Genomic DNA, 18,835 nt, shown 5'->3' with positions numbered 1-18,835 from the left:
GTTCATAAATTTTGCTCGGTAGTATTCACTAAAACTACCATAACTTGAGTTCATAAACTCAAAATCAAGTTATTCAAAGTTCGTTTTAAAGTTAAGAGATAAATATTCAAAAGGTATGAAGACATCTTAACCCAAAAATTCTTGGATCTTATCCAAAAAGTCATTACAATTTGATTGATTTTCCAAGCTTAAAAATTGGCAGATTCGGTGAGTGGAATTTAATAAATTTCACCATATTCGTGCATGTATCATTCTCCCTTTCCTTGAAAAGCTTCATCCTTGAATTTTGTCTTTTTTTGAATAAGAAAGAATCTTTATCATAAGTGGAATGAGTTAATTGAGCTCATCTCAAAGGATCAACAAATTCCTTCTTTGTACTTTTTCCCCAAATCTTCCACAATTTGTATTTTTGGCACCATCTCTTGCATGTTGGCCCATTTTATCTTTAAATTCATGCTTTTAGCCCCCAAATTTCCTTTTTCCTTCAATTTAGTCCCTATAAGATAAAATACCATAAATAGTTCAAATTAATAGGATCATACTCAAAATAAACATATAATTAACACATAAAAATATGCCATTCTAGAGTATTATCAGGTTCATACACCCTGAATCGTGTATTTGGATCTGGAGTATTGTCCAAGGCGTCATCGTCAAACTCATAAGGTTCTGGCTCCATTGTAACCAGATCCGGTTTGAAAAATAGTGCTACTTCTAAACCATCCGAACCGCGCTGTCAGATTAGCTCAGGTTCTGACTCTTCTCCCTCTTTTGGGTCTATAGCCCCTTTTTCCTCACATGCATCTCCTTCTTTGTCCACGCTTTCATTGTCACCTTCGAGCATGGTGTTAGACATACCCTTGCTGGTCCTGTCAAAAGGAGTAGGTCATAGGTTCTCTTGTAACCCATGTGTCCGCCAGAATATTCAACAAGTTGATGTCCAGTGTACGTCGATGATCCCCCGATATAATTGCTTCTGCCCTATAATATCAATCCAGTGCCAAAGTTGAAATCGAATGCAATGATTGAATGTCGAGCCCGAGTGTCTAAGTTTGGGTTAAGCTAATACCTCTACTGGTACTGACCCCCGAAATTTAGATTGGTGTCAAAGACCAATGTGTGTCTGCCCATAGATGTTTCGGGAACATCGTAGTAGCCGCTTTATAGCAGGCCAGAAAATCCACCACACAACTGTGTAATAAGACTTTGTACATCAGCTTCAATACTCGTATTCACTGCAATGGTAGTCAAAGATGAGCCAGATCCATCGGTATCGGTGAACTCAACGTATAACTCAAAAACAACATTTCTGCTTGAGATGTGCGATGATATAAGCATTTTGAGATTCGTCTCGCTAATCACATCAAATAACTCACACTATAAGGGTCAACAAAAGTAAGAAATCTGTATTGTAGCCTCGTAATTCTTTCCTAGGTCAATCCCCTAACTTTTCTCCTGATTCTAGTTCGTAGCTCATGCATTTGAATGGTACTATTGAATGCAAATTCCACGAACTTCACTCCTACAAACACTACTCCGACCTCTATATTACAGATTTAACCATCATAGTATATAACGTATTTCACTTGTCTACTCATTTCAATATTGGTAACAAATTGCATGAACAAACGCAAAAAAATAAGTAGAGACTTGTCCAAAGGAGTACACACAACTCTCACATCTTCTATTTGATATTAACTTGATGCGTGTCTATGTTATGAAAATTACACCCATTTTATAAAAGAATTATGCAGGGAGAAAGAGAATACTTGCTTTGAATTTCGTTTACAAATGCACACATTTGTTGCATATTGTATGGTGTAAATAATTTTCAGAACGCGTTCAAAAGTCATATAATTTCATCATGTCTGTGCTCCTAAAAGATTCTGTGCTGCATAACGTGCTCTACAAGCATTTTAAAAGGTATTTTCACTCTCAAAAGAAAGGAAATTTGTTAGAGAAAGCTCGCCCAGTTGTTTACGTTTCCATGCTAACATAGTAAGAAAGCATGCCTAACTGGATGTGCTTTTAGAAAGCGTGTCCAGCTAGGTGCGCTTCCCTGTCATGTCAGCAGGAAAGCTTCCCCAACTAGGCGAGCTTTTTCTAACAAAGTTCCTATTTCCTGAGGTGAAAAGCCTGACTCTTTGAATAATTTAGATGTTTTAAACACGTTTAGAATATGTGCATCACTTTTGCAGCATACTTTCAAGGTTTTTATTTACAAATGGACCCTTCCCTATGATTATAAAAGGGCTCACACACACCAAGCTTCATCGTCCCCTAGTCATATAATTTCTCTCTAATCCTCTCTATTCCTCCACTATAAACCATTTCCCAGTCTTAAAAATTTTAGTTGCTAAAAATATTTGGTTTACATTTAAGGTATTCTTAAGTCGTCGATGATGCGGTATAGTTCTGAGCCGCACACATTTCATATATCATGCCAAGATGGGATCATTGCCTCCGAGGCCTATCCTAGGGAAGCCAGTTATGAGGTGATTTTGACTTCTACGGTCAAGGGTGAAGTCAACGTGAGGGTCTCAATCGATGGCCGCTATACGGTCATGGCTCAGGGTATAACAGGGGAGCCAGTTGATGGTCATTACGTGGCCACGAGCTCAAACTTTTCAGGTACTCGAAAATGTTTCCCTAAAAATGCTACACAGAAGTTTGAGGGCATAATCATACGAGAAAAACTCTAGGGTTTCCCGCTATAATTGGCGTAATTTTTTTCTCCGTTTCCAAGCAATCGATACATTTAACCTTTCTTTTTATTCGAAGACTAACACCGTGATGGATGCAAGATGACTCTTAGGCAGGGAGCGGCTATTGCGGTATAGTAAAGGTGATGCTTCTTTTTGGGGCGACGACGAGTATCGTTATTAAACAATGCATTAATAACTAAAATCATTGTTGCGCCAACCAAGTTTGATCTTTACTATGTCAGACCATCCGCTCTCTACTTGAGAGCCCTCTTATGTCCACCTTGATGTCAACCTTCAGATAAGAATCAAAGTTTAAAGATACCGGTTGCTTGGAAATAGAGAAAAAAAATTACGTTGATTACAACGAAAATTCCCAAAGTTTTTTCGTATGATTATGGCCTCAATCTTATGTATGGTATTTATAAAGCATCATTTGCGGGTATCCAAAATGCTTGACCTCTTGGCTGTGTAACGACCGTCACCGGGGCTCCAGTTATACTTGAACCCTTGACTAGATCTGTAACACCCTCAACCCATATCCCTCGTCGAAATCGGGTTACGGAGCATTACCAGACATTTCGGTACAAATACAAACATTAAATAATTATTTAACATTCACATCATAATTTAATCACGTCGTCCCTTATTTAATATTCACTTAAATAACAACTTAAACGTGTTCTTCCTTAATCACAATATAACATACATATATTTATGCATAAAGTAATCAATGTCATCATTAACATTGTTTACAATTATTTTGTAAAATGGCATACATGACATCCTAGGTATATGCCATTACTAAAAGAAATGTTCATCACCACAATGAGTTTGGGATCGGCTTTGGATGCTGATTCAATGATCTGACTTTAACTTAACCTGCGCACGATAACAAACCGTACGTTGAATAAAAACTCAGTGGTATTTCTATAATCCGAATATTTAAAAAAATTAACAATAAAATATGTATAATAAAATATTAAGCACAATTGAGCGTTTAAAACCATACAATACTCAATTTTCATCGCTTGCTATATATAATAGTTTTCCATAATTTATTCACGTATCATTTAAATAATGGTACTATCCATTCCACATTCAACTCATGAATATGTAACTCGTGTATTCCATGAATTAACAACATATTTCACATTCTATTTTCAGTTCACTGTCTCATATTCTTAGCCAAAGTAGACTTTATAGAACACACCGGATATATGGAACAAATACAGGGGTGCATTATTATGCACTAATGAACGGAGAGCACTGAAGTGCTATACAAAGAGCAAGAATGTGCTAAACAGAGAGCATTAATGTGCTAGTAATCGAAGAGCACTAACGTGCTAATTATCAGATAGCGTGCTAGAGTTCCTTAATGGCATGCTACTAATATCCCAGTAGTTCTAAATTCTGTCTACTTGGGCATTAAAACTGAATTTCATACATATAAAAAAAAAATCCAATTATCATATTTGCACAATTCCACATTTACACATATATATTCATAATATATATATTCCAAATTAATTCAACCAATATAATTTCATCACATACCAAAATAATCCATTTCAATTGTAAAACACAATAATTCTCACCTCAATCACTTACCGTAACATTTAATCAAAATACAATAATTAATAATTAAATTCTGATTATAGAAATACAAACCAATAATTCTGAGCTATTCCTAGTCTACTATATTTTTCCCCTTTTTAGTCGAGAATTCCGATACGACGCTAATTACGGAATTAAAACAATTAAAAATCATCAATACAACATAATTCAATCTCATGTTAAATATTTTAATTTTTACTCAATATTTTCCTAAATTCCAATTTAGTCCCTGAACCGAGACTAACTTTTATTCTCAAAACTAATTCCATATTTTCATTCCATTCCCACTTTAAACTAATTTAACTCTCTAATTTCACCATAAATCCCAAATTTTGAAATTTTCTCAATTTAGTCCCTATTACTCAAAACTTATAATTTATTTTACAATTAAATCCTTTACCCAATTCTAACTTGAAATTCTATCAATTTAACCCCCAATTCATCAATTAATTCAACATAAACTGTATCCAAAAATCCACCAACTTTCAAATTTTCAACATAAATCCAATAGTATATTATTCTAAGTTTCTAAAAACTCAAAAATTACAAGAAAATAGATTAAATTGACTTACCAAATTAACTTTGAACCTTGAAACCCCAAATTTTCCTTTTCCTTTTTCTTTCTTTCTTTCCCTCCTGTTTCTTCTCTGTTTCGTTTCAATTTCATTCTGTTTCTTGTGTTTCTTTACCAATTTATATAATATATATAACATATATAATATAATTTAATATAATATATAATAATATTCTTATTTATTAAGTAAACATATATATATTTTAATCATAAAAATCTTTGATATTTTTACATGTTTGCCGCCTCAACTATAAAGAATGGCATAATTGCCTTCTTAGTCCCTTTAGTTTTTCTTTAATCTATAAATAAATTTTCTCCTCTATTGTAATTTAATCTTTTACCTAATTATTTTTAATTCAAGCAAATTTCACTTAACCAAAACCTAATTAACTACACAACTAACTTCGTAAATATTTATTAAAAATATTTACGAATCCGATTTACTGGAACGGAGTCCCGGGAATGCATTTTTTTTCAATTTGGTGCTTTTTAATCAATTAACAATCGAAACGTTAAAATTTCTTAACGAAACTTTAATACCACCCTAAAGACACTCCATAAATATTTATAAAAATATTTACGACTCGATTTATAGAATTGAGGTCCCAACACCTCATTTTCTAAAACCATTTAGCCGAATAAATCTTTATAAAATACAAATTACTAATTCAAAAATCTTTCTAAAATCATATTTAACCCATAAATATTAAATAATAATATTTACGAACTTGCTTGCTTAATTTGGTGGCCTTGAAACTACTATTTCTGACACCACTGAAAATCGGGCTGTTACAAGATCATGACTGCCGATTGTGACCTCCACCTAGACTTCCACCACTGGTTTTATCAAGCATTATTACCCCGAAATCAAGTTTCCTCACAATGGGTTCCTCAAGTGATGATCCTATCTCGCCATGATATATTAAATATATGTGTGTTGAGGCGTGTTATCACGTCCTCGATCCCTCAAAACTACCTAAGAACTTCTGTTGTTTTAGTCGAAAACTCTAAACACATTCAAAGTACCTTAAACCCTAAAAAACCAAAAACCCTAAAGATCCTAACCTTAAAAAAAATATCCTAACCTTAGAGAGAGAAAGTGAAAGTCCGTCTAACTGGACACGCTTTCTTGCCATCTATGCAGAAAGCATACCCTGCTGGACGCGCTTTCACTTTCTCTCTCTTAAAAATGACCAATTTCTCTAATTAAAGTTTACAACAACCTAAAAGACTAACTGAAAAAATAGCATATTTTACTAATTTATCCTATTTAAATCATGGACATATCAATTTTCGCTGCAGCACATGTTTTATTATTTTATCTTTATTTGTTTCATATTTCGTATAATTTATTACAAGAATTCAATTTTAATTTTAATATAAATGTCAAAAACTTTAATTGTTTTTCCGGTATATTCTAGTGATACATAATTTTAAATTTAAATATTTAGTTTATTAAAATGAATTAATCTTTAATTCACTAAAAAAATAATTAATCAATTCAATATTTTATTCATTAAAAATTCACTTAAAAAGAGTAGAATAAGATAAAAGTGTGACGAGAAAAAAATTTAGTTATTAAAATTATCTCAGCATATTTTTTAACTATTAATTTCAATCTTTCGAATCAATATTTTTTATATTAATAATATTAATATTAATTTAGCTAAAATTCAATTCATTTCCTGCATATTTTTAATTTTTAAGAAGGGTTGAAAACGCGTATAGTTTTATATAAATCCACAAATAATTAAAATATTTACATTGTTTGATACAAAATGGATTTTTTAATTTAATTTAAAACAATTAACACAAAATTGAAATATCTTAATAAGATCCGGGCGTGGACAAAGTTTACTGTAACTCGCTTAGAGTCCAGGAGTTAAGAGTGTTAGACTTTAGACTTTACTCTTTTCTAGAAAGCAAGAAGCGTCGGTTGGCACGTACGGAAGTCGCAGTCGCACGTGAGAAAGCAGCACCATCTCAACTCGGCCCCCCTTTAATTCCAAACATCTAATCTATAGCTCTCTGCCTCACTCTCTTCAACGACTAAAGTCTCTCTCTTCACAATCACATCTTCATTTTCAGAATTTAACCAAAATAATATTAGAAAAAAAAAAGAATTAAAAGAAATCCAAGAAGAAAAAAGAAGTAGCATCGAATCTTTTTTTATTCGTTATTTTTATTTGATTTTTTTTTGCTTGTTTTCTCTTCGCAGCTCACTGCCCGCAGATCGGTTCAATCTCAAGGTTTCTTTAATTTCTCTTTATTTTTAATTTTTTGTGTTTTCATTCCATTTTCTTCTCCAAAGTTTGGTTCTGTTTGTGTTTTAAGTTCCAGATTGGTTAGCAATTGTTTTCCTGCTCGATTCTTTACTTCGTTTTTAGGTCAATTTCCTTTTTTAGCAGTCTCGGAATATAAATAGCTCATGCTGAGAGACGAATTCTAAGAATGCTATTTTCGTTTTAAGCTCTTGATTCCGTCCGATTTATGTCGCAAAGTTTGTGTCACTTTATCAAAGTGATTGTTTTAGCTCAACTTTCAGAGGTAGTAGTTTATTTTCAAGTTAAGAGTTTAGGGTTGGAGAAGTTGATCTTAGAGTAATTGCTTGTGTTATTATATTTGCGTTTAGTACGTGCAACTTTAAATTTGACAGAAATGCTTCAAAATGATTGAAGATTTGGGAAATGACTTGCTTGTAGTAGAAGCTGCTAATCTCATTTAGATAAAGAATGCTAATGCAGCAAAAACCTTTAATGATGTAAATGTTGTTTCTCATAAGCGTTCATGTTCCTTAAAATTGGCTTTAAAGTCCGATTCTGGCTGAGAAGGCTTTATTGTACTGATTAGTTCATTCTTTGAAATTCATGTCGCACAATGTATGGTACAAGAGTAAGCAGTGCTCATAGTCCATCATAGATATCAAAACTGCAATGGTTATCAAGTTGGATTTTTTTTCATGATTAGAATTATTTGATATGTATTCATGTATAAGACTTCAATGCTCTATTTGTCCTTTGGTTCTAGAGAGAGAGAGAGAGGGAGGGAGGTGGTTCTTTCTTGGTTTTCAATTATGCATTTTTTCTGCACAAATTGGAAGGAACTTTGTAACAATTTCAATTGGAATTCTGCTTTCTGCACAATGTTTCTGTTTCAAGTATCTAACTGTTTCTAATTCTTATTTTTGCTTCTCTATGTCCTGCCAGACTTTGTTTGTATTTTTGTAGCTGCCAAGTGGCGTTGTAGTCCCGATAACCATATGATACAACAAGGGTGCATTCCTGAGTTTGGCGTATCAGATGATTTGTAGTATCTATATTATGCTTTGTCAGTGCCATTATGGGCATTCGTCTGATGAAATATCAATGGCCATGGCTGCTTCTCATTCTATTCTCTTTTATCCTAGCAAACAGAATCAGAGCTATCAGTCCTGATGGTATGTCATTTATATGTAGTATGAGATCATTCAAGCTGATATTTAGAAATTTTTTTCTCCTCTTATTCTCTCACCATCTGGAAAAGGATCTTAAATGCTCTCCTTATGTTAATGCTCTTTTGGTTGGAAATTACTGGTTAATTTGTCTCACTTAGGAAATTTGCACATTGAAAATCTTGACCATTTAAAACTTTGGTGAGCATGTTTACATTTTGCTTTCCTTTTCCTTTTTGACAGTCTTTTAGATTTAATTTGGATAAAATAGATTTTGGCTGGTTATAGAATCTCTAGTCAGCCAGTGATTACAATGCATTTCATGCTGGAAATAAGAATATTTGGTAACAGATTGTGAAAATGCTTTTCATGATGCAGGAGAGGCACTTCTGAGCTTTCGGATAGCAATTATTAGTTCAGATGGTGTGCTTTCTCAGTGGAGACCAGAGGATCCTGATCCATGCAAATGGAAAGGGGTGAAGTGTGATAGTAAAACCAAGAGAGTGACAACTTTGTGAGTATTGAAGATCATGTACAAATATAACATCCCTTAAACTACTTTGTTTACATGAAGATGCAATTTAACATCTTCTTTTTTCTCTACGTTTTCTCTTCAGGAGCCTTACCAATCATAAACTGAGTGGTCCTATATCGCCTGACCTTGGGAAGTTGGAGCACTTGAGGCTTTTGTATGTATTAGTGGGACTTATCTTTCTTCATACTTGATGGATGATCTGTATTCAAATATATTTTATTGCAGCTGATATTTTCTCTGATTTTTACATGTATCAGAATGCTTCATAATAACAACTTTTATGGGGCAATTCCATCAGAGCTGGGTAATTGCACAGAGTTGCAGGGAATGTAAGTATTGTTGTACTTGAAAAGTGTTGTTGGCTACAGGTTATGATATTAAAAAAATTAAAATATTTTATTCTCTTTGAGATTTATCATTTGCCTTTGGTTCCGATGCAAAATGGTAGTTCGACCTCAAAAGTACTTGTTATTTTGTTGGATTATGAATTATAGATGGGGATAGCAAATTGTTCTATTTGTGCCACAATTCAAACAATTGGTTTTGTTTTGGTCCTTCTGTTCTTATTTGTGTATGATATATGTGTGTGCCTACACACTTTAATGTATGTAAATTGATAAAGACTGTAGAGAAATTGGCATGTTTAATTTCATAATTATCAATCCATAAGGTATCCTTCTTGACAGTTGAGCAAGGCCAAGGGGGAAGTGAACCTTGGACCTCCACCCTCAATTTGGATGGGTACAAACTGAACCAGTAGGCCAACCTCCAGGCGAAGTAATCTTTAGTGATGCTGAGCTTGGCTACGCTAGTAATCTTTTTTTTTTTTTCCCTTTTTGACCTTTCCCTGATAATTTATCCTTCTTGGATAATTAAATCTAGTAATTCAGTGTATAAAGAGCTAAAGCAAAACTCAACATTTCCCTTGCTTTTGATTGCTTAATGCTGTTAAATTTATGGCACGTTTTTTTTCTTAAGAAAAGTGGACATTTTTTTTTTTACTTTTTCTTGAAACTCGCTAAGGTTCTATCTGGTTTTGGTTATATACTGCTTGGATATACTTGATATCTAAGTTCTTGTATATATTTTCTTAAGAAATGGCATGGTTGTATTCAACTAGTGTGCGTGTAAATATTAAGTGCCGTTTGGTTTTAGAGGTTCTCTAGATTTTTTATTGAAGAATTTATTTTGGAATTATGTGTTTTTTAATACTGTATTCTGTTCTCTTTTGTAGTTATTTGCAGGGTAATTACTTAAGTGGATTAATTCCAAGTGAATTGGGCAATGTTTCTTCACTTCAGAATCTGTAAGTTGTTTCTTTTGCTAATAAATGTGAGCTAGAGTGATAAAGAGTCTAAGCATTTGGATTATGCGATGATGCTTACATTGTTTTTCTGAATTTTCAGGGATATCTCAAGCAACTCTCTCAGTGGATCTATCCCTCCCTCAATTGGAAGGCTAGATAAGCTCGTTACATTGTTAGTTCCCTTTGCTTAAAATTTGTTAGTTTTTAAATCTATGCGTGTTCTACTGAGTTGATACTTTTAAGAATTTATTGAATTGAAACTCATCTTTGATGATCTTATTGAATTTCCTAAAGCAATGTGTCAAACAATTTTCTGGTCGGGCCTATACCATCGCAAGGTGTCTTCAGCAACTATACAGCTAGCTCGTGAGTACAAGCTAATTTGGTATATTGTGTTCAATAGATCTTTGGTTATTTATATGCTACATCTTCAGAATCATATCATTCAGGAGGGTTCGAGGATCTGTTACTCTTTTACTTGATCCCTTTATTTTCACTTTTAATATCTTTCTCTTCTACTGGTCACTTCACCTTGAGAAGTTATAAAAGATTGCTATGCTATTATTATGCTAAATTAACAGTTTATCTCTTTTCTTTTTGTAGTTTTGTTGGAAATCGTGATTTATGTGGAAAGCAGATCAATGTAGCATGCAAAGATGACAATGGGGGAGCTACACCGTATTCTGAGTCACCTACTTCAGGTAAGCTGCATGTGTGGGAAATATATTACTCTGGCTGTTTGGTGCTCATCTCAGTGTTAATTATGGTAAAAAGTTCAAATTGTGTCCACAAAATCTGAATTTCTGACAATTTTGTTACATTTTCTTGGATTTATTATATTTTTGGGAGGCAACTCACTTTGTTTAGTTTTCTGATATATTTTTGTTGATAGCTCAAGTTGGTAAAAGGAAATACTCCGGAAAGCTTCTCATTAGTGCATCAGCGACTGTAGGTGCACTGCTTTTGGTGGCACTTATGTGTTTTTGGGGGTGCTTCCTATACAAGAAGTTTGGTAAAAAAGAGAGCAGAACTCTTGCCATGGATGTTGGCGGAGGTTTTCTTCTAACTGATCTTCAACTTTGAAAAATCTAGCTGTTTCCCATATTCGTTTTTACTTTCCAAGCTTTAATGTATTTGTTAATGTGCTATCGTTGCTTCAGGGGCATCAATTGTTATGTTTCATGGAGACTTGCCATACTCTTCAAAAGACATTATTAAGAAATTGGAAACTTTGAGTGAGGAAGACATTATAGGTACTGGGGGGTTTGGGACAGTGTACAAGCTTGCAATGGATGATGGCAATGTGTTTGCATTGAAACGAATTGTGAAGATGAATGAGGGATTTGATCGTTTTTTTGAAAGAGAGCTTGAGATTCTTGGAAGCATAAAACATCGATACCTTGTAAATTTGCGAGGATATTGTAATTCACCTACATCAAAGCTGTTAATCTATGATTTCCTGGCTGGTGGTAGCCTTGATGAAGCTCTTCATGGTGAGGTTCCCTTAACCATTTTCATTTGAAAGCAATAGTCCTTAAACTTGACATTTCTATGTTGTTAAGGCTTGAGCTTAGGCAACAAAAGTGTCTCAGATCCTTTGATGAGGCACCTTTGATTAGGCGTGTGCTTGGTTGACCAATATGTGCTTTTTTCAAGTTGGTAGATACAAGAAAAGCCCGCCTAATTGAAGTTTTCTTTAATTTCTTTAATTTTTATCATTAATTGTACATTCAATAAAAAGGGGACAATATCAAACTTTCTACTTCTCAATTTTTGAGTATTTAACAAGTAATATGGAATCATAAGGGAAATAATGATTTTGGCCAACAGAAGGAAAAGGGAAAGTTGTATGTTTTGTAGAATAAACTGCTTCACTCTTTAGAGGTTATTATCATAATTATATATCTTAAGCTTGTTTATATATAGACCGATGTACATGCAAAAACACATAAATGTATACATACCCCATCTTACTTCATTTAGGCGAGCACTTTTTTGTGCTTTGTGCCTCCGGAAACTGCGCCTCGTGCTCTTGAAAACCTTGAGCTTGAACTTAAATATTTCATTTTTTTACTTCTCACCAGTAGTTAGGATTTCCTTCATGATAGTAGTTCCATTTCAGTTCTATTAATTTTTTGAATGGATTGATTTCTTTATTTGGGGAGGTAATGTTGTTTTTGTGGTTCTTTTAACAGAACGATCTGAGCAGTTAGACTGGGAAGCACGTTTGAGCATTATTATGGGAGCAGCAAAAGGGCTGGCTTATCTACACCATGATTGTTCTCCAAGGATCATACACCGTGACATAAAGTCCAGCAATATTTTACTTGATAGCAACTTGGAAGCTCGAGTATCAGACTTTGGACTTGCAAAACTGTTAGAGGATGAAGAATCTCATATTACAACCATTGTTGCAGGAACTTTTGGTTATTTGGCTCCAGGTATGCAGTTCCAATATAGGCTGTCTACTATTGTGGCGTCTGGTGCTTTGGAAATGATACTGTTGTTAACATTTGGCATATAAAACAAGTGAGACTTGATGTCATAGAAATTCCTTTTTTCCTTGTTGCTTTTAATGGCTTATTTGACACATGACAACCATGTCCCATGATGCTCTTTATTTTTATATTATTTGGCCCCTACAGATTATTGAAGTCAAAATTTAACTGAACTTAGATGTATGCCTCTTTTAGTAGATTTAAATTTGGATGTCTATGCCCCTCCTCTATTATTTTTTCTTTGATAAGAGAAGAAAGCAATGCACAAAAAGGTGCCTAGGGGGTGCAAATCACAATCCTGTTCATTCAAACACGAAGTGTATGGACCAAAAATATTCTCTTAAAGTATTTAGAACTTTATATTTTCATGAACCTCTTTTCCCCCTTTTCTAGATATTAGGAAAAAATGCTGCCAGACAGGTTTTACGCTCCAAGACCTTGAAGTTCATATCTAACCTCACATTGCATAAACAGATTTTGTCTTTGGAAACACTGCATTTAGTTGGATACCGTAGTGTATATGGCTTGTTCAAATTTGTGTTAAGAAAGCAAAAACTGCAGTCTTAGCTTACAACCCAACCAAAGTAAAAATTTCAGGAATACAAATTTGATCAAGTATCTACTTATTTTCTGAAAAGCTGTGAATGGGATTTTGTTATGTGGTAGAGTCATTTTTATGCAATGTACTCTAGATACAATTTATCTGAAGTCTGTTTACACTTCCTTTACCAGAGTATATGGCAAGTGGGAGAGCAACTGAGAAGACTGATGTCTATAGTTTTGGGGTTTTGGTGCTTGAAGTCATAAGTGGCAAGAGACCTACTGATTCATCTTTCATTGAAAAGGGCCTCAACATCGTTGGCTGGGTATGTTTCCACTTTGTTGACATTTTGTCAAGTTTGCTTGTATCTCCTTTCATTAATTAATTTCTGATTAAGCCATTAAATCATGTGCTTGAGAAGTCCAAAGCATATGAAAGTCAAGTAGCACTGACTATGCTGTGTGCTTAGTCTCTGAATGTTTTTTACTTAATGCTGTTCTACTGTTGTCTCTGCACTTAATATTCCATTTACTGACAACTCAAAAGATTTGGATTTCAATCCCCATTCCTCCAACTTGTAAAGATACAAATGAAATATACTATGCAGATGGTTTTCTCAATTAAGAATATTACTCGCGTGTGTATATATTTGTGTGGGTTTGATGATCTGACTGGCATGTTCTCTTTTATGCAGTTAAATTTCTTAATTACGGAGAATAGAGAGCGAGAGATTTTAGATCCGAATTGTGAGGGGGTTCAGGCAGAAAGCCTTGATTCTTTGCTCTCAGTTGCAATCCAGTGTGTTTGTTCAAACCCAGAGGATCGACCCACCATGCACAGGGTGGTGCAGTTGGTTGAATCAGAGGTTATGACTCCATGCCCAAGTGATTTTTATGATTCCAACTCTGATTGAATAGTTGAAGATGAAGCTGAAAATGAGGAAATGTGTGTATGGTTTCACGTTCTTCTGTTTGTCTTGACAAGTAATGCAATCCAATCACAAGCAGTAAATGAGGGGGGAGAGGTTGAACCTGCAACAGCTTCACACTTGGGTTCAATTTTTTTGATTTAATTCTTCTATGCAGATGGAAGCTGGATGGAAGGTGTGGTGTATATTTGCATTACATTTCACATTTACATTTACCCATATCCATTTGAACCTCAATTTGAGATGTTGAATAGAATTTGGCGGATGTCATGGGTGAACTGCAATTTACAATGGAATTGGAACGTTCACCTTCTCTTCCCTTGTGGTACGAGTTGGTCAGTCGGTTGGTAGTTCATTAGGTGTCTGTTTTGTTTTTCCTATTTTCCCCTTACTCCTTTTGCGTTTCTCCTCCTGCCGCTGCCCCTGCCCCTGCCCCTGCCCCATGTTTAAGTGTATATGACGACAATATTTGTGTAAATTGACCATGTTGACGGAGTTTGGCAGATTCTGATTCTTGTTTTTGCCATTTTTGTGTTGCCTGCCTGTGCTTACATTCTATAAAGTTAGTGATGAACAAAGTTTCTTGGCTGAAACAATAAAAACGTAAGCCCTTTGTATTTGGTGGGTAACTTAACAGTGAACATTTTAGAAAGAATTTTGCCAGTACTCGAGATTTACAAATTAACGGGTAATTTGGCATTGTGAGTGAAAAGGAAAGAAAAACATACATGACTACAAAAAATTAAAACCAACTCAATTTCAGCCTCCTCAAAGTTCCAAGTATTGACGAGACATGATCTATAAAACCAGGGCCCGATTTGGGCATGTTATCAATGAGCCATTGATAATCGGAAAATGTTGCATCAGATAATGGCTCCAAGAATTCGCACCTTTCCAATATTTCAGGTGGTGGCACTCCAGCAACTAGATTTGAGTCTAGCTTTGGCTTACCCTTAGTGAGCTCTTCAGGCAATTTGACAGGACCACTCTCCAGGGCAGCCGGAGATGCGCCAGCAGTTATCCCTTGCCTGAAAGGGAGGCCACTCGCTGCCTGTAAACAGAATTCCACCCATTGATGCATTAGCGGAGATGGACCTCTGACACGGCCCCCAATACGGTTTGTTTCAAGTCTCGAGGCAGCTGGGATTGCCTGCAAGGAGACAAACCTAGACATCTCAATGAGTATATATGTATAGAAGCTATCTTCAAATTTATTGCTAGTCAGCTTTTACTAACTGTGTTTTCACCGCAAGTCAGTTCCTCTGTTTCTCTCTACTCGTAAAATCATTATTCCTCTTGTTTTAGTTCCAATATACTAACCAGTTACACAGACACCCACCCTTACTTGACAGAGATAACAAACTTAATCTCGATGTAAGGCGAAATGTGTTTCCAGCAAAAAAAAAAAAAAAGCAGTAAAATGGAAAGGTTCAAAGGTAATACCCATAGATCAGCCCATAAGCTTGCTCCAGACTTGGGAACAACAACTGCAACGTTTGACATACGCTTTGCAACTGGAAGAACATCACTACTCCACCCAACAGCTACCCAAACATCTCCCACTGAAAATGCTCTGAGATAGCTTGCACTGTCAAATAATTTAACCTGCAAAACCCCAAAGGATATGTCCTTATAATATGATTTGAAGCAACTACAGCCAACTAAAAAGAAATACGCTAAGGTAACATTTGGGAATTAGTATTTTCAAGACAGAAAAGGTAAGAGGGGAAAATGATTGCCAGAATATTCTCAAGTTCTCATCATTTGGATTGAACAAAAAGTAAATAATGTAGAGAATAGTGAGCCATTGCATTTGCACCAGACATGTTATTCAAACTAGTTTCTGTAACATCTTACACCACATTTACATGCCACAAAATCCTGTCTATTTCACAATCCATCAAAGAGTGCCACAGCTAAATTAACCCACGTTACTAAGGATATGCAAAATCATCCACCATTTGATGAAATGGACAGGTGACAATTAGGAGAATGTATCTGTTCAGAGTAAGTCTATAATTTGCGCATGGGGTCTCATGGGATCTAAAAACTCATACAAGACTTACAATTTCCAGTTCAACAACCACAACAATGTGACATGAAAATCCATCTAAAGGTTCATGCTATAAGCCAACTTGAAGAGAGCTGGAATTTGGATTTAGAGCATCAAACGGAACCTTTTCTCTTAGAATAATGATCAATGGTATTTATCAACAAATAATTCAGTTAATCAATACCAGTAATTTTGTCTGAGAGTTAGGTCCAAAATAGAGTTACCACTGGAAGACTAAAGATGCAATGACACCTAATCATGCTATGCAAACTAATAGAAAGAATGGGGAGACATAAAGAAGACTTAACATCATTTGCGGTTCACTACCTGTCTTGCAAGTAATTCAAGATTCTGCAGGACAGCATTCCTCCCACCAGCAATTTGCAAGTCAATGTCTGTTGTGTTGTATGATGCACCCATGTACTTCAAAACTGCACCAACAACCTCTCTAGGGGAATTCACCATTGAAATTCTTCCAGCAAGTTCAGGCCGCCACAAATCTGCCCAATCCTGCAATAGGGGTTTTCTCCTAAATTGTCAATGTTACTGAGCAAAGGTAAAACAAAATACTGATATAAGATAAATAAATGTTGATGCTTGATGATTTGTTCATGAGTTGAAGCTACCCTGAAAAACATGTAAAAAAAAAAAAAAAAAGGATTGGTGCAAGGTTTCAGTTTATTGTAAAGCCCATGTTTTAGCAGTCCAAGGCTCCAAGCAGAAGAATGACTATACAAAGGAGGGAAGGAAAATTGCATTTCAGAGATTCAAAAACCATTTTTTTCTGCAGTCATTACAACTGACTGGTGCGAATTTCTTTCTGTACTGTATTTCAAGATGGGAATAAATTCTGCAATTCTTACAGAACTTCAAAAAATTCATCTAGCTCATGCCATGATGAGAAAATCAATGTCATTATGAGAAAATACTGCATAAATCAATGAATCAAAGAAGAAAATAGACAAGCTATAAACGTTTTAATAGAGAGTAAAGTGCCTAATGTTTCTCCACAGGCCAAACAGAACTAGATTAACCTTTATGCTAGAATAGTAAAAAGGCAGGTTCAAAAAGAAACTAAGCATTCTTCAGTGTCTTGAATGTCATTACTACCAAATTTCAGACCATATATGGGGAAAAGAGAGGAAACTATGAACAATTCTAAAAGAATAAAATAGACCCTTTATAAGTGAGAGGAGAGAACGTGTGCACGTATTGGCTTGGCATTGAAATTGACAATTGTCATCCATACTACATGAATAAGAATCATATTGGAGCTAAAGTCATACTGATTTTATTTTACAGATAGACTAACGTTACCTGCATAGGAGGCAAGTTTTTCTTTTGAAATTTGGTTTTCTTGTATGCTATGACCATGGTACCCCATCGATAGGGTGCAGCCCATATCTGACCTTGTGGATCAATATCTCCATTGAGGTTCCTGCGTAGATAAACCTGAGACAATTTCGGGAGTTGGGTAATGTTTGGGTGTTTGTTTTGAATTGAATTAGAGCAAATATTAATAATGAAGCAGTTTAAGTTACCTTCCATTTGCGACTTAAATCCTTAAACCAATCCTGGTGTTCAGCAGCAGTAATGGGTTCAATAACAGCTTTTTTAATAGCTAAAGGGAGCCAAGAGTCACCTAGGGTGAGAATATCAGCAGCAGCTGGAGATGCAGGCCCAATATTTACTTTGGCTTTGGCTTGGGTAAAGGGCAGGCATAACTGAGTGAATATATCTTCAAGAGTTGGGCGGAATTTGGTTTGGAGCTTTAACCGCCTGGATTGAGAGGAGATGAAATCCTTGGACCAAGAGGGAGGTATGGAGCCCTGAAGAGCAACCATGGAAAGAGGAACCGTGAGAGCATAAGATTTAGATTTCCAAATCTCAAAAGCTGCGTCCGATTTCTCATCATCTTCTTCTTGTAGTGTTGCTGTTGAACTGCTGTCCACTGGTTCATTTAGTGAAGAAGATGACAGTGAGTGAACAGTTCGAAAATTAATTAATTAATTAAAAGAAAGAAAGACCTTTTTGGAAGTGACGGGGCAGTGGAGTAAAGGCGGAAGCGGAGGAGCAAATGCAAAGACCCAAACCCACAAACACAAATGTTGAGGCAGAAATACTAAGAAGCAATGAGTTTTTGTTGGAATTTGGGGCGTTGTCATGGAGATTAAGGCGAAGAGGTAAGTTGACGGAGGAGGTTTTGTATCTGTTTGAGTTGGAATAGGGGAGTTGGGTGTGGAAGCAGATACAAGAAGAAGAGCTAAGGGATGCTGCTAATGCCATTTCAGTGAACCCTATTTTCTTCTTCCCCTAAACTCGGTGTTCCGTATCTTATGCTCCTTGCTAGTTATTTATTTTAGGATACTATGCTATCGAATCACAGTTAAAAAAAAAAAAATCATTTTCAGTTACAATTTTTGAAAGGTAAAAGCTCCCTCTCAATTTTAATATTAAGCTATTTGATTCCTCACGCAACAATTTAATTCTACATTTTTTTAGTAAAAAAAAAAAGAAACTCGAAGGAGTCATGGAAACTAACATTAGCAACCTAGAAGGAAGCATCTCTCCATGGTCTTGTGCCAAATGAATGTGAATAATCTTCATGGAATAAGCATATTTTGGTATTTGAATATGTATACTAAAGAGTA

At 35.1% G+C, this 18,835-nt stretch overlaps 2 protein-coding genes and 1 long non-coding RNA gene across 4 annotated transcripts; 1 reads left to right on the top strand and 2 right to left on the bottom strand.

Moving 5' to 3' along the window:
- Positions 1-3,368: 3,368 nt before the first annotated feature.
- LOC128296398 (uncharacterized) lies at positions 3,369-4,997 on the bottom strand. The gene is made up of 2 exons (XR_008287014.1): positions 4,892-4,997; positions 3,369-3,584 (listed from the first exon to the last, which is right to left on the bottom strand). It is a non-coding gene; the product is annotated as an uncharacterized LOC128296398 (long non-coding RNA).
- A 1,761-nt stretch (positions 4,998-6,758) lies between these two features.
- LOC108469595 (LRR receptor-like serine/threonine-protein kinase FEI 1) lies at positions 6,759-14,634 on the top strand. Of its 2 annotated transcripts, XM_053031614.1 has the most exons (15): positions 6,759-6,947; positions 7,112-7,142; positions 8,100-8,329; positions 8,702-8,837; positions 8,941-9,012; positions 9,116-9,187; positions 10,093-10,164; positions 10,265-10,336; positions 10,459-10,530; positions 10,768-10,865; positions 11,057-11,218; positions 11,325-11,657; positions 12,360-12,605; positions 13,395-13,528; positions 13,898-14,634. In XM_053031614.1, exons 3-15 carry the CDS (start codon positions 8,233-8,235, stop codon positions 14,114-14,116), a joined length of 1,785 nt encoding a protein of 594 aa, XP_052887574.1. In that variant the 5' UTR covers positions 6,759-6,947; positions 7,112-7,142; positions 8,100-8,232; the 3' UTR covers positions 14,117-14,634. The 2 variants fall into 2 exon arrangements, with proteins under 2 accessions (XP_052887574.1, XP_052887575.1); XM_053031615.1 differs by lacking the exon at positions 13,898-14,634 and having other exon boundaries at positions 6,759-7,142; positions 12,360-12,693; positions 13,395-13,525.
- A 76-nt stretch (positions 14,635-14,710) lies between these two features.
- On the bottom strand, positions 14,711-18,594 carry LOC108469596 (uncharacterized). The gene is made up of 6 exons (XM_017770514.2): positions 18,212-18,594; positions 17,726-18,135; positions 17,502-17,636; positions 16,512-16,694; positions 15,575-15,736; positions 14,711-15,281 (listed from the first exon to the last, which is right to left on the bottom strand). The coding sequence occupies exons 1-6, from the start codon at positions 18,468-18,470 to the stop codon at positions 14,874-14,876; spliced, it is 1,557 nt and encodes a 518-aa protein (XP_017626003.1). The 5' UTR covers positions 18,471-18,594; the 3' UTR covers positions 14,711-14,873.
- Between the last annotated feature and the right edge of the window lie 241 nt (positions 18,595-18,835).

The sequence above is a fragment of the Gossypium arboreum genome, chromosome 8 (genome assembly GCF_025698485.1).
Source record: "Gossypium arboreum isolate Shixiya-1 chromosome 8, ASM2569848v2, whole genome shotgun sequence".
Taxonomy (NCBI): domain Eukaryota; kingdom Viridiplantae; phylum Streptophyta; class Magnoliopsida; order Malvales; family Malvaceae; genus Gossypium; species Gossypium arboreum.
Note: the sequence above shows the minus strand (reverse complement) of the source record. Positions and strands in the feature narration are given on the sequence as shown.

Coding starts and splice junctions, on each gene's coding strand:
- LOC108469595 (XM_053031614.1), top strand. CDS start 8,233: ATGGGCATTCGTCTGATGAAATATCAATGGCCATGGCTGCTTCTCATT. Junction 10,337..10,458: donor CTAGATAAGCTCGTTACATT/GTTAGTTCCCTT, acceptor AATTTCCTAAAG/CAATGTGTCAAACAATTTTC. Junction 12,606..13,394: donor TTTTGGTTATTTGGCTCCAG/GTATGCAGTTCC, acceptor TTCCTTTACCAG/AGTATATGGCAAGTGGGAGA.
- LOC108469596 (XM_017770514.2), bottom strand. CDS start 18,470: ATGGCATTAGCAGCATCCCTTAGCTCTTCTTCTTGTATCTGCTTCCAC. Junction 18,136..18,211: donor GCCCCGTCACTTCCAAAAAG/GTCTTTCTTTCT, acceptor TAAATGAACCAG/TGGACAGCAGTTCAACAGCA. Junction 15,737..16,511: donor TTGAATTACTTGCAAGACAG/GTAGTGAACCGC, acceptor GGGGTTTTGCAG/GTTAAATTATTTGACAGTGC.